This window comes from Varanus komodoensis, unplaced genomic scaffold (assembly GCF_004798865.1).
Source record: "Varanus komodoensis strain SLA01 unplaced genomic scaffold, ASM479886v1 scaffold41, whole genome shotgun sequence".
Lineage (NCBI taxonomy): Eukaryota > Metazoa > Chordata > Lepidosauria > Squamata > Varanidae > Varanus > Varanus komodoensis.
Genome location: NW_025335954.1, coordinates 1,167,979 through 1,183,026, shown reverse-complemented (window position 1 = coordinate 1,183,026; position 15,048 = coordinate 1,167,979). Strand labels below are relative to the sequence as shown.

At 45.4% G+C, this 15,048-nt stretch overlaps 1 protein-coding gene across 1 annotated transcript in view; it reads right to left on the bottom strand.

Moving 5' to 3' along the window:
- The window catches only part of GALNT6 (polypeptide N-acetylgalactosaminyltransferase 6), a 35,549-nt gene that overhangs the window by 2,510 nt on the left and 17,991 nt on the right, over positions 1 to 15,048 (bottom strand). The window contains exons 3-9 of the mRNA XM_044443330.1: positions 14,466 to 14,615; positions 12,759 to 12,993; positions 7,496 to 7,613; positions 4,621 to 4,821; positions 3,447 to 3,578; positions 1,170 to 1,271; positions 288 to 440 (exon numbers count right to left, since the gene is read on the bottom strand). Coding sequence (XP_044299265.1) covers positions 288 to 440; positions 1,170 to 1,271; positions 3,447 to 3,578; positions 4,621 to 4,821; positions 7,496 to 7,613; positions 12,759 to 12,993; positions 14,466 to 14,615 — 1,091 coding nt within the window. The remainder of the gene's footprint in view (positions 1 to 287; positions 441 to 1,169; positions 1,272 to 3,446; positions 3,579 to 4,620; positions 4,822 to 7,495; positions 7,614 to 12,758; positions 12,994 to 14,465; positions 14,616 to 15,048) is intronic.

Genomic DNA, 15,048 nt, shown 5'->3' with positions numbered 1-15,048 from the left:
CCCTTTGTCTGGGATGGTAATGGAGTTAAAGGAGTACAAAACAAGGAGAAGCTGAATGCATTTCACTGCAGAGGATACAGGACAGACCCCTGTTCGAGCATTTATGCATGCTATGGAGAAATCAGAAAGTATTAAGTTATGCATGGTAAGTGGACAGGCAGAGAATCTCTCTCTCTCCCACAATACAAGAATCCAAGGTCATTCCATGTAACTAATTAGTAGAAGATTCTGGACAAATAATAGTTAGTTTGGGTGAGTGGGATAAAAAATCCACATAGTAAACTTACATTAGTCAGTTCCCATTCCTCATTTTCTGGCACACGGGAATGCTTCCCTGTGTAGTGGCATTCTCCCAACTCAACGGGCCCTGTCTTGGCTCGGAGACAGAGCTGCTTGCCGATGTTGTGCCGCAGATCTCGTTGGGACGTATATTCAAAGTACTGAGCAAAAAAACCAAAAACAGTAACAACAACGATAACAACAACAAAGCAGGGGGCTAACGGCCTTGAATTATATAGCAGAGGAATCCAGATAGTTTATACCTTGAGAAATATGTACGCATTTGCACTTAATAGTGTGCACAGAAAGCTGCAGATAATGCAAACTGCTTAGAGTAAATGTGACAGAATCACCTGTTTGGCCTTTGCCCAGGTGAACACAGAGAGCCAGCTGGTGTAGCGGTTAGAAGGTTGAACTGGGACACGCAAGATCCAGGTTCTAGCCCACCCATGGTCATAACGGTCACTGGACAACTTTAGGTCAGTTCTCAGCCTAAACTACCTCATGGGGTTATTGTGAGGATAAAATGGAGAGGAGAACCAGATAAATTGCCACGGGTTCCTTGCCAGTGAAAAAAGTGGGGTATAATTATAATGTAATAATAATAGCAATACAATTAAAGCAATGCTGTGGTTGTCCAAACTAGCAGGCAGCAACACATCTTCTACGGTTGCAGGGTTACAATTTAAATTTTTGCTCCAGGAAGCTCCTGCAGGCATAACATATGGACAACACTTCTTATTGCTAGAAGGAGAGAAACAGAAAAGCATCTTGAGTTTTCTCTCTGATGCTCCCATTCCCAAACTTGGACTTGTGACAGTAGACACCAGGGCATGCACATGTGCATATGAGGAAAGAGTCAGGCTATGACAGTCTCGCAATTTCAATACCTGATTGCCCCCCATCCCATGGCAGGGGTACATGATCAGTGGCTTCCCTCCATGGTTGTTCTCTCCAACATCCAGGCATTGTTTGGCCCCTTCATTTCGGATCTGCAATCAAAGGTGCCCAACACAATTAGGGGCATGCATCCAGCCGACACCCAACTACAGAGAGGCTCCAGTTTCACCAGCACACTGGAGACACAGCCCCCTTTACCCTGCTCTTCCCTTTCTGTCAACAGTATACAATCGTAAATGTTCCTCCTTCACTCAGCTTCTCTTTTATTTCTTCAGAGTAACCTCAGCCCTCAGATGCTGGAAGGCTTGTGAAGCACAAAACAGCTTTGTCACTGGCAGTGACCACTTAGGGATGAAAAGTGGGGGCAGCAAATAAACATTACCTAATACTTGGAGTATGTTTTCATTTCGATCTCACTGGAATGCATTGTATGTGTGTTGGGCATTTTAAAATGGTCTTTAGAGATTTATTGTTTGTACTTTGATTTTATTGTTGATGTAAAGTACCTAAAAACTATGGTAAATTTTCTTTTAAACAAATGTATGAATGTAGTTCATTGCACTTTATTTCACCACTGTTCCTGATTCTAGTTGAAGAGTTATTTGACTATAAATCTTGTTGGGAATCAGGTACTGCTCCTCAGTGAATTCACTTTTGCCACCTTATTAATGTGGATGCTAGCAAGGCATGCATGCCTAAAAACTTCAGTTTCTAGAAGATCATCTGAAATGCAATTCCTCCCAAGTCTTGGTTTAAAAGTATTTCCAACTTTGTCCTACCTCTTGGGATTTTCTTGAGCTGAAATGCCAACACCACACAGACTATACTAGTTTCCTTTGCAGCATAAGGAGGCAGGCATGGGGTGCATGCACACACATGCTTGTGTGCCACGTATGTGCAAAATATCTTGCCAGAATTCCAGGTTCTGAAGAAGTGAGACTTATTAGATTGTTTCTATAGAAGGGCAGCTGAGATGGAGTGGGGATAAGGAATCCGAAGTAAATATTGACAAAGCAACTTGCAGTGCCTTTGGACAGATTGCTTGGGTTATGTAGGATATCATTATTTTATGCTGTAAAGCCAAAGTCACTCAGTAAAGCTAAAAGAAGCAAACTGTGCTTTTAGTGGAGAAGAGTGCAATCAGAAGACTGGAGGTACACTTCATCATGAATTTTTGGGCTGCATTTCTCTGAGTGGCAGGGCTGTTGGTTCTACTCATATCCTCCAGCATTTTCCTCCTGCTGCTCTTTCCTGGATTTTTTTTTGGGGGGGGAGGGGGCATGGTACTTCAGAGATATATTGTTTCCCTTCCGTACAGCCCAGGAGCAGCCATTAGAAAAGGGAACAGGAACACCCCCACACTCATATTTCTTATAATGCTTTCCTGCAATTATTGCATCCAAATAAGATTCACAAAAATAGGGATACAACAATGTAACAAGGAACGTGCTTCCCTCCCTCACAAAAGCTGCATTGTACGTTGTCTCAGATTTGGTCAGAATCTTCCCCCTGCCCTGCGCACTCACAATAAAGCATTGCTCCCAGGGGCAACTCCCACCTGCTCACTGCAGGAGCACACGGTTGTTCACAAAAGGAAAGACGAGAGCCCATGATGTAGTTGATGGACACAGATCTGGGAGACCCGGGTTCTAGTTCCCACTCAGCCCTGAAGCTCACCAGGTGACTTTGGGCCAGCCATGGACCCTTGGCTTAATCTACCTCACTGGGATGTTGTTAGGAGAATATGGAAAGGAGAGGATTATACAAGTTGTGTTGGGTTCCTTGTATGGAAAAAGGCAGGCCAGAAATATAATGAAATGAGTAAAAGTAATGCTTGTAGTGGGAGTTCAGACTTGTTCCTTACCCCTGATGGTCTCCTGACATCAAGAATAAATCCTGTTCCTGAGATTTGGCTATTAGTCAGAGTGATGTGGAATGTGGGAAATGCACACATGTAAACAGTGACAACTTCTCTACATGTACATTTTTCCATGCTTGTGTTCTGGATCACATCTGATCTAGATACTGGCATTGTGATGGAGTGAGTTTCAGTCCTCTTCCCAGAATTATCTATCCATGAAAAAACAAATGGGAAACATGGAATGGTTCCTTCTGGACTCGGGAGAGTCTGGGGAGGCCCTGGGGACATTTTACAGTGTGGGTTCTTGGGCCACCTGGCCTGCCATTGCTTGGAGACACAGGATGAGGCTCGGTAGTCCTTTGCTGTGTCCCTGCCTCTGTGAGGAACAAGCTGCATTTGCACTTACCGCTCCATAGAAAGCAGGAGTAAGGTCAGGGATGAAGATCTCTGGATAAACCTTTTCTAGGTACCAGGTGAAGTTTTTGCAGTGCAATCGCTCCTTCAGCTTAAGCCGATCAGTGATGTCTCCGTAAGTTTTCTGACAAAGCCACAACATTTGCATTTTTAAAAATAAATCAACAGGGGGAGCACAGTACCCCAAACTGCATGGTTCCATGGAACCCACCGAATCCCCAAAGGGCCTACATATAGGAGGGTTAGTTTAAAACAGATGGATCTGTAACTTCCTTCCCTCATGGGCTCGTTTCAACCAGGGGTTCACTGCAAGCCAGATCCTGCCAAGAACAGGGCTCAGCCTTGGCATGTGTAAAGCCTCAGGCTCTCCAGGCTGCTGTCCTCCAAGAATATTAGGGTCGGTCCTGCCCCACACATGGCAAACCTCCAGCAGATCTTTCTTGCTACTGTTAAGGCTGGGGCTGCAGACTCTGGATGCAGCTCTCAGTGCTCGAAGCCCCTGCAGCTGCTGGAGCAGGGCCTGGGGAGTGCTCTTCCTTGCCTTGGTGAAGTTCCTGACATTTATGCCTGAAAACCTCCTTCACTAGCAGTGATCTGGGCTCCGCCTCTATATAAAGAAAGGAGAGCAAGTCCTATGGAATCCTCCATATAGAGCAGCGGTATCTTTTAATCCCTCAGGTACGCCCTTTCAAGGAAAGTCAGTTTAATACACACATGAGCCCTCAAACACCTGTTCTCACAGGTGCACAGTCTGCAAGGCCTATAGAGCCTCATCCACACCCCCCTCTGCCTGCCTGATCAGCGGGTGGTGGGGAACATTTCCGCAAGGCCATGAAGACTGGGACACCAATGATCGATGTCAGGATAGCTGGCAAGCGGAAGCTTCAGGTACTAACCATGGCCCTCTCAGCAATATTCATGAAAACTGTGGCCCCCTCACTGCTAGCAGCATGTGCAGAAGGTGCATGTGGACTGCACGCAGGAATTGGTATATGTGGTACAAACAGGTGTTTGATTACGAGAAAAAATGTGCACACACGCACACACACAGGTGTCCTGGTGCCACCAACTGCTGCATCAGAAACCAACAGCATTGCCTGAAGGGCTCTGCCAAGGCTAATGCGACCTCCAGCTACAAAAGCGTCAGCCCACCCCTGGCTTAATACCTCTCTAGCCATCTGAGAAGCCTGCTGGTTCCTCCTGTAGAAGATTTCCTTGTAGTCATCCATCCAGACTTCCGCCAGGCGCACCTGGTTCCTAGAGATGACTTGAGTTCCTTTTGGGAAAGTGTGGGGACTCTTGGAACGGAACACGTGGCCGACCACGGAACATGGAATGATCTCCAGCTGCCCCCCACACTGCCAAACCTGTGGGGATAAAAGAGTGCCGTTTATGCCAAGGGAGAATGACAGTCCCTGCAGCAAAACATTAGAGCCCAAAACTCCTGTGAAATATGCAAGTATTTTCCCCACCTCTCTCTTTACATAAGAAAAGCAGGACGGGGGGAATCAAGACCATGGTACAGGAGGACGATTTTTAATCTTCTGTTTGTTCAGGAAATCTCTTATCCCACCGGGAGAGAAGCTGTTACAGATAGTTAGCAACACATCTTCTGTGTGTGGGTGCCCGCCTGAATGAAGTTGCAAACCTTAACTGGGCGTCCACAGGAACACTTCTATCAGTTCATCCTTCTCCTTGCAGCCACAAGGTGGTGCTCCACACAGCATTTAGCCTATAAAGGGGCTATTCCCAGGGGCCTTTAAAAACCAGCTTTCATCTCAGTGGGACTGCCAAATACAGAGTCCACATGATGAAAATTTTGTATTGCAAGAATGAATATCAAAATTTCCCTTGCTATATTTTCCAGCTTATTCCTTTCCTTCTCAGAATCTAATAATTTTAACATTTTTTGGGGATTCCAGATTCTCTTGCACCTTCTCAATAATTCTACTTAATTAAATTGATTAAGCTCTTATAAAATATTTTTCTAGACTGCTGACAAATCTAAAAATAAAAAAACCATTATTATCCAATAAAAAGCAAAGTGTTTGCAATAACATGCAGCTGGCATGCGTGCTGTGATACAGATTAGTATATGTTCTTCTTAAGTTTTTTTTTCAACATTCACTATTTCACAGAGCTCACATGGCACTGGCCTGGGCCCTGCTTTGGTAGCCACCAAGCCTGTGCAGTGCTGGTCATAATTAGACGAGAGGCAGGATACAGATTTAACTGTGTGGAGAACCCACACAGAGAAACATAAATGGATTTTCAGCATGATTTGGACCAACAAGAGACCAACACTTCAACACTGGAAAGATAAAAGCTCACCTCCTAGAATACAAAGGATTGAAGATTGAGAGATGCATTCAGCATTTTAGCAGATGGCGTACGCAGATGCCATTATCAAATGGACATACATATCTATCTATATGGATATTTGGTCTGCATTTGCTGATGCTTATTTATAATAGATTCATCTGTATTTATGCTGATATGTGGATATTTAAAGATCAATAATTGCTAATTTCAATTTTTCTTCTTTCTGATTTGTCTGTTTTATTTTGTTTTAGCATAATTCACTGAAAATGGGGCTAAGGAGAAGGGGGAAGACTGTGCGGAGAACCCCAGTACACAGAAGCTATTTACTAGCCTCTGCACAGGAGTGGCCATGGGGACCAGCTGACCACAGCAAATGCCTTCTCCGGGGCTTCTTACCACATGACTCCATTCATAGTCAAAAGCTTTAACCCAGAGGGAAGAGAGAAACTGCAGGGCCAACATCCCTTGGCAGGGAGTATGGGAGAGACTTCTCTGGTTGGCACTATCCTTGAGGGGTTCCACGCTTTTAACAAGGCTGGAAAGATGCCACTGCATAGTACGTCCTTACAGTAAGTTAAGTTGGCATGCCACTGACTCCCATCCAGATCACATTGCTGCCACTATCCAAAGCAGCAGCCAACAGAATATACATCACAAGAAAATATGAGCAAATCACAGCGATGGCTGAAGGATTGTTTTTAACCAAAAACTTCACAGGGACACTCAGAGCTATGCAGGCTGGCAGATACAATTCTGGGCTTCAGCAAAAAAGATCTGGATTCATGACCCTGCTGAGCCCCAAGGCTCCCCGGGGATTCCAAGTCAGTGAACAGCTCTTAGCCTAGCCTACTTCACAGGGCAGGTGTGAGGATAAAATGGGAAGGGGAAGAAAACCAGGCAGATTTCCATGAGCTTTTTGGAGTAAGGATAGGATAAGCATCAGTAACATTAAATTCAAACTAATGCAAATATGATCCCCCAAAACCTTTTTGAAATACCAGCAGAAAATGAAGTATAATCACCACCAAGTTATGCTGTTGGCTTTTACCCCAACCTTTTCAACCTTTTTTCAAGATCTTATTCCTCAAACTTTCAAAGCAAATTTTAAAAGCCCTAAAACCAGCAAACAAGGCAAGTCGCTGAAAATTTCTTCTCATCCACCCATTGTGCTTGGCTGTTCACGGAGCTGTGAAAACTTATGATGATGATGATGATGATGGTGATGATGATGATGATGATCATCACCACCACCACCAGCAGCAATAAGAGAATGCATAGTGTGTCCATCAGCACCAAAGAGCACAGATTATGAAACCTAAATCCCTGAAACTACTACACATACTAAATATGTGTGCCTCAGGATTTTTTTGTTTGTAATCTGTACCTACAGTTAGTTGCCTGCCTCCTCCCACTTGCTGTGGGGCAGGCCCCCTCAGGGGAAGAGAGTGGGCATGCCCCTTGCTCAGACGTCTATTTGGGTGCACCACAGTGGGGGTTGTGTGTGGGATGCCAGTGAGCATAGCCTTACTCAAACAGGGCAGTGTCTGTCTGACTGATGTGCAACTCTGCTTGAAGGTTTTGCTGTATCAAGCACTACGTGCTCTTCTGACTTGTGCAAATAAAATGGCCTTATACTGTGAATAACAGCACAGTGTAGAGGTAGTATATGGACCAAGTAGAACTCTACTGCAAGTGGTGTACTATGCTTTTCTTTCTTACCCGGAAGGACATCTCCACATTTTCCCCTCCCCAGATCTCCATCTGGTCATCATAGGAGCCGATGTGTTCAAAATAGGCCTTGGAAATGCTGAAGAGGCCACCAGCAAATGTGGGGGTCCTGCAAAAATGGAGATTACAAAAAACATTACCTAAATCCTAGCAAGACTGATAGTCTCTGTATGGAAGATGGTCCTATAGCCAATCCAGGTTTTCTTCTTTTTTCTTCCTCTGATACTCTGAGGGGTTTGCTCTGCAGTGTGTCTGCAGGCATGGAGCTTGTTCCTTCACAACCAGGGACTGACTTCTTGCAGGGAATGCCTCCAAGAGACTTCTACACACTCATCCATTTCAGTCAGCAGACAGATATGGTGAACCTGGTCTAGGCCTTACGCCAGCCTTTCCCTAGCCTGATGCCTTCAAGATGTGTCAGACTTTGGCTCCCATCAGCCCCTGCCAGTGTGACCAACAGTTAGGGATTCTGGGAGCTGTAGTCCAAATAACTGGAGGGCACCAGTTATTGGGAAAGGCAGGACTAGGGAAATCAGATCTGTGGGAAGGAACAAGGCTTTTTCAGCACTGTCCCACAAGCTTTGAAGAGAAGGTGCATGCAGCTTGGGAAGACCCAGCTGTTTAACCAAGCTTTTGGTAAGTGATACGCTGATGTGTTTACTGCTCTGCTGCTTTAATATTTCAAAAACCAATACATGGCTACTGCTTTAAGATGGGCTTGAGAACTGTATTTGTTTTCCCATTCTTGTATGGGGTTCCCTGTGGGGGAAGAAGCTTTCATCCAAGGGAGTGATCAGGTTGCAAGCTGATGTGAGCTATGGCAGAAGCAGCATTACAAAAGTATTAAACAGAGAAAGCTAAAGGGACAAGCAATTAGCATCACCACCCCCGCTTTTCTTGGGTCACCACTGTTTCTGAGTGGAGTCAGGAATCACTAGCTGTCCCAGCTGGTGGTATTCTAGTCCCAGGGACAAAATTAGGATGGCTGGGAGGTTATTTCCCCAATTTCCAGAAGATTACTGCTGACACGTTAAAGGTTGCAGAACCCTTATTCAATCACAACTGCATTAAGGGACAAAAAGCTTTTATATATGTAGTTATAAACCAACAGAAGAAGGTGTGTCTCTGCATGTCTATGTGTGTTAAAAGCACATTCATGTGAACAAAATTCCATGGGCTTTATTGAAACTAAACAGCAAACAAAATTAACTTGCATAAAATTTAACCCAGGGAAAGTGGAATTAGGGCTGAAAACGTGGCAGGGCACTTTTGCCCTGTTTCTTTGATCCAACATTTTTGTGGCTGCCAGATAGCTGAATCTCTTACCTGACTGAGGACAAGCAGCTGGGCCAAAAGCTGTTATTAGGCAAGGCAGGGATTGGGGGAGAAGAGCCGGTGAAGAAAATCTGAGGCATGTTGTGGCTGATCACCTCAAAAGCCATGGAAGCAGCCACACTGCTTAGGACGGGGCTCCTTCATTAGGGGCTTTAAGGAGAATTGCTTAGCAGCAGGCAGGGCCTTTATTCAGCTGTGGGTATCATTACTGTAAATGCAGGCTGCCAAGCCAGAAATAAGAGTACTTGGAGACGGAGCTTTTCACTCTGCCTGGCTTTCATAAATTGGTTACCTCAGAGTTTTTTGTTCTTTCTGAAGAGGAGATAGGAGCCGAACACTTGCTTCCACAAGGCCTCCTCTGAAACACGGTTCTTTTCTTACTAAAGGGGCCAGTGGAGATTAGGAGCTGCTGACAGGCCAAGTTTCGAGGCTCTCTCCCTCAAACTAAGCAACAAAAAGGAATCCCCACCCCCCTTTTCATTGGGGCAGAACAGTCTCCCGTCTGACCTTTGCACAAAGAGGAGCTGTACTTGAGGCCAAAGGAGCAGGATTTTGTCTCGCTATCGCAATGCCGAGGGCCAAAGGGCCGGTATTAAATGTCTTCCACTTTATGAATTCAAGGTCATTTCAAGCTTTAAGAGGTTGGGATACTGGTTACCTTAACGACTCTGCAGCTGCTCATTGCCAAGAGAGACAAGAGGCTGGCAGAGTTTGAAAGAGAAAGGAATAAACCCTGGTTCTTTCATGTCATGGCCCTCATTATCCTGCTTTTGTACAGAAAAAACAAAAACACAAACAAAAAATCCTGCCATTGTGTCTCTGAGAACTTTGGCAATACAAAGCGCTTTACAATCTTTATATCCCAAGGGCACACCAGGAGGTAGATCACCTCATAGTTCTTGTCTGTCTGAAGTGGGAGCTGCGGATGGTGGGGTAGAAGAGGAAGGATGTGGTGGACTCGAATATCTCTGCCACGGAGATTTATATTGTTTTATGCAAGGTTAACCAACATGGTTCTCCACCAAAGATTCTGGAAACTGGTGGTTCCGAGGATGCTGAGGTTCATCACTGGAAATTTTCAGTTCTGCCTCTCAAAGAAGTACAGTTTCCAGGGATTATTCCAGTCCCAAATATGCTCAGTATTATATCCTGCATGGCAGTAGTTGCACAGATTCAAGACTAAGGCCTGGGTCATGCATGAACGTTTATCAGTTGATGGCTGTATTTGGGAAGATATAAAGGAAATGGACCATGAAAGCTCAGCAGCACTGCACATGTCCCGGTCTGATTCCCCAAGATCTCCAGGTAGGTAAGGGCTGGGAAATCCTCCCTACAGAAATTCTGGCAAGGGTGTCAGTTGGTGTACCTGGAGTACAGAACTCTTTTTGGGTAGGTCAAACAGCACCCATTTGACCCTCTGCAGGCTGGATAATGTTGCACCCCCTGCCCCCAGCACTCCCTGGGTTCATGTGACATGCATGGGAGGGGCAGGTGCTGTGCAAAGGGACTTGGAGCCCCAGCTTTACAAAATGAGCACCATCCTCATGGAGTGTCAGCGCATGCTGCATGAAAGGACTCAAGTGATGCTGGAGAGAGCAGCTCCTTTTCCCAGCAGACGCTTCCATTTAAAGAGGCACATGTACATATAGTCCCTCCTTGAAATAGAACCATAACAACAAAAACGAAAACAACCCTCCCCGCAACCCAAAAACACACACACAGAAAACACCACCCTTTGAAACACAGATCCAAACTGGCTTCAGTTGTTGGGGTATTTATATAACTAGGTTACAGGAGAGAGCCCAATACTGGGTATGGATACTACTTAATAAATGCATAGAGTTATACCAGAAAATCTACCCATTTGTTGCAATGAAATGGCTAAAGCAGCTAAAGCTTGCTATCAACCTAAAGTGTTTTGGAAACTGGTGACCACTGAAAGATGGAAAGAAGCAAAGGAAACAACAGAGCAGTCAGTGCCTGTGGTACACAGTAAACTCCCCAACTTTTTCATAAGCTATCATCTGTCTACAGTACAGGTGGGAATCCTGTGCCCCCCATGTTTTTGGATTATAGCTCCCATTATCCCCTGACCATCAGCAATGCTGGCTGGTTCAGTCCCATCTGAACAGGGCTGAAGTCCCTCATGATCTGGAGGGCTGAAAGTTCCCCACCCTGCTGTACAGCCTAGCTCATTTCAGACTTGGCATCAAACCATGGTTTAGCATTACATGCATGCCACAGTCCTCTCTTCCCTTCTATGTGCAGCAGCTGCAAGGAGAGGACTGAATCCTTCTGTGTACATTTTTCACACTAACCTGAGTTCCTCATTATGTCCGACTGGGCAACTTTGGCTAGTTTATAGGGTCCCTCTGAGCCTGTGGCAACAAAGTCCTAGACTTGGCTTAAAAGGCGAAGCAGAGGCCCGTCTGGAGCAGCAGCAGCCTGAGACTTGCCACAGCTTGCACATGCAACATTAAGCCAAGAGACATTGTGTCTGAAACAGGTTGCACTCCACTGTGTCAGCTGCTCTTGCTCCACTCATACCTTCTCTTACAATGTGAGCAGTCTTCTTTGCCGCGTTATGCCAAAGGTAAATATGGCCAGGCTTTGAAAACCAAGACAGACATTTGGAATGCATTGAAATGGCAGAATTTAAGATAAAGTACAAAAGATGAAAGGAAAAGTTGACTGGTTAATGAGAACCTTCACAAAACAGCACAACCTGCCTAGATAGAGCCTGAGGAGATATAACAACTCCTTTCATTTGCAGGAATGAAGCTTATAATGAACCCCCTTCATTCAAAACTGGAGGAGACATCCCAATTCCGCCTCTCTACCCTGGCAGCCTGCCTAAGCTGCAAAAAGGTGCATTCACACAGCCAGGGTTCAACAAAGGCAGGCCACAGACCCACAGAGCAGGGCAACTCCAGAAATGCCAGTGAAGAAACACTGTGCCAGCTATACCTCTAAGCCCATTCTGTGCCTGAAAAGACACTGGGACTGATTTATATAGAACATCTCCTTCCCATCAAGGAAAATGGTCATTCGTATGTAGGGTTTGCTCTGCAGGCCAGGCTAGCCTCCCCCATGCGATCTGATGATAGAAATGAAAGACACAACTGTCTTCCATTGACATATTGAGGACATCCAAACCTGTGGGTGACCTCTGCCCAGTTCTACCCAGATACTGTGTAGCATGAGGGCCAAAATAGACATTACTTTGTCAAACAGCTACGTCATTTTTATTTTTCCTCTAGGGCAGGTGCAAGGCCCAGTCCAGCTCCTAAAAGCACCCCTGTCCTGTACACCGGGCTCTCAATTCAAATTGGAGCCCCTGCACCTACTCTATAGCGAGAACAGAACAGAGGGCTATATAGCTGCGAGATACTCACTTAAAGGAATGCCTGTTTTGGTCCTGAGACAAGATGCACACTTGAGGCACACGGCAGACCAAAGGCCAGGTAATGGATCAGCAGTTTCCCAGTGCTACTTTATGGGACCGACCCTTCAGGAATGAATGGAAGCACTGAAGGTGGTTGGGATGCCGTGGCCAGTGGCACTGAGTGCTACTAAGAGGCCTGGGAGAATCAAATAGCTTGCTCTTGGAAGAATCAGGCACCTGCTATTCAGAGAAAACTCTTGGCTCCACGTTTTTAGCAAATACTGCAATGTGATCCAGTTGGTTTGCTTCCCCCCCCCACCCCCCCCCCCCCCCCCCCCCCACGAACCCACCCCACTTTGTTTTTTAAAGAGAAACTCCTGTAACTGGCCTCAGAATTTTAGCGATTAAAACTCAGGCTTTTGGAAAACATAGAACATTTCGGCTTAAAACAATTTCTTCCCTTCCACTCCAAATATCCTCTCAGGCTCTAGAGAAAGAGGACTGCTTCAGAAGGTGCTTTCATCATGAACTTACTTGATAGGGTATGTTTCATCTTTCCTTCTCTGTTTCTCATGTTGAGGGATGGACTCCCAGCCAAAAGTCAGACTCCAGTCAAAATTACCCCGACTGTGCTGCTTCCCGTATTGAATGGGCTTGGAAAACTCAAAGGTGTTCAGGTCAATGGTGGTGATATCAGGGCTGACCACAGCAGTGGGCTCCTCTGCAATTCGCGACAAGAGAGGCTCTAGCCATCCATGGAAACATTCACCTGAGAAAAGAGAAGGTAAATGGCTGCATCCTCTGACTGGCCTCTGCACAAAGATTTCTCCGTTTCCAAAACGCTCTGTTCCAACTGTTTCTGCCCCCTCCCTTCTTTCAGATGTTTTCCCCATTGGCTACTCCTTCCCTGTAAGTAGCGGCTGATGCATGGAACACCTCACAAACCTTCCCCCCACCGCAATTACACCTAGCAACTGAGCACTCCACCATGGGGATGCACATAGGATATGTTTTTGCTAGAACGTCCCACGTCTGCTTGTCAAACAGGACATATATGCATCCTCAGAACTGGATTTTCAAACCTAGACTTTCCTTTTGCTTCCATTTTTTCTACATGGAAACCAGTAATCCAAAATAGGGTCCAGTGCCACTAGGCCTTATTGCAGATGAAGGACTCTAGAAAGGCCTCTAGTGGTGACAACAAAGAACATTAATATGCAACGCACTGGAGACCTCAGTATACGATATATCCAGGGGTCAGCAACATGGGGTCAGCAACATCCTTGCTCCCCCTAGAACTTTCCATTGTGCAGGCAGTGGTGAACCAATCAATGTCTTGCCATCAAATTTTGGCAGCAAACCACAACTGTAGCGTAATATTATTTACAACGTGGTTGTGGTTTGCTCCTGAATTTCAGCACCAGGCCACTGATTGTTTTTATCCTGCTGATGCAGTCATGGGAATTATGTCCTTCCTTTTTATAACCATTCACCTTTTAGCCTGCTTCAACACCCCACCCCCATCTCCTCTTAACATTCTGCCACTGATATGGGAACAGGTAGATAAACTTTACATGACTTAAAAAAACAAACAAAAATATAGATATCATTTTCATAATTCAGAATGGAGTAGCCTAATTTCATCACACTGCAATACTGGGTAATTTTTCTTTGCAGAATTCATAACATGGGGGGAATTGTATGGAACCTGGTGGAGGAACTGAGGATGGGAAGGAATCAGCAGCAGTAAAAAGGAGTTGCACACTGAAATTTTCTGGCAGTTGAGTGAGACTGACCTGCATTATCAATGTATTATTATTATTGTCTTATTATATTTTAATCTGTTCAGTAACAGGAGGTAACAGTAGTGGAAGTCTTCAGGCATGCCACAATGAAGGAGTGTTTTCACACTCATGCGTATAGCACATCATTTCCCCAAATCTGATCACCCAAAGGTGAACATGCCATTTTAGACACAGCCTTGTATGTCAACACACGCACTTCTCTATGCAGATCATTCACATGCTCAAGTGCCAGCTGACAAGGGCTGGCTCAGGCCAAACCAAGCCAGTAAAATTACTTGGTTCCTGCAATGGAATTTGTGAACTGGTTTAGCTACAGTCTTAGATGTGCCACAGTCCATTCACACAAAGGGTGTATTATTGGTCGCTGCAGTCATCAGGTGGTGAGTGCCGCTCTTGAACATATGGGCACCTAGAAGTGGGGAGAATGATTCCTTACAGTGAGCATCCAAGAAGGTGAGCACGTCTCCTGTAGCAACGCTGGCACCAAGCAACCGGGCTGTTATTAAACCCTTCCTCTCCAGCTGCCGGACAACCTTCACTATCTGCAGTTGCTTCACATAGTCATCCAATGTGTCTTTCAAGTACTCTGGAATAGAATAGAGGGAGTCAGAGAGGTGCCGCACTCAAAGTCCAGCAACTGCATGGAAGGGTAATGATGCTAAAGCTGAAATTCCAAGTATGCTGGGAGCTGATTTAAATTTGTGTTTAAATATGTTGACAATGTTTCCTTTCTGCTAGGAAACAGTTGAAACAAGAGCATGGTCAAGGACTTGCTCTGTGATGGACTGAGGAAGGGGTGGCTGCAGGGAGGAGAGAAAAAAGGCTCATTGTTTGTAAGAGCCAGTCAATTGGTGCCATCCTCTGCAGGATTGCTCAGAAACAAGTCCCACCAGGTTCGACATACACCCAAGTATGCACTGACTTGACAGCAAGATTCGGTGAACTCAGTGGAACGTACTTCCAAACAGACTAGCACAAGCCGCCCTGAAAAGATTTACTTAACATGTCAGAAGCAAATA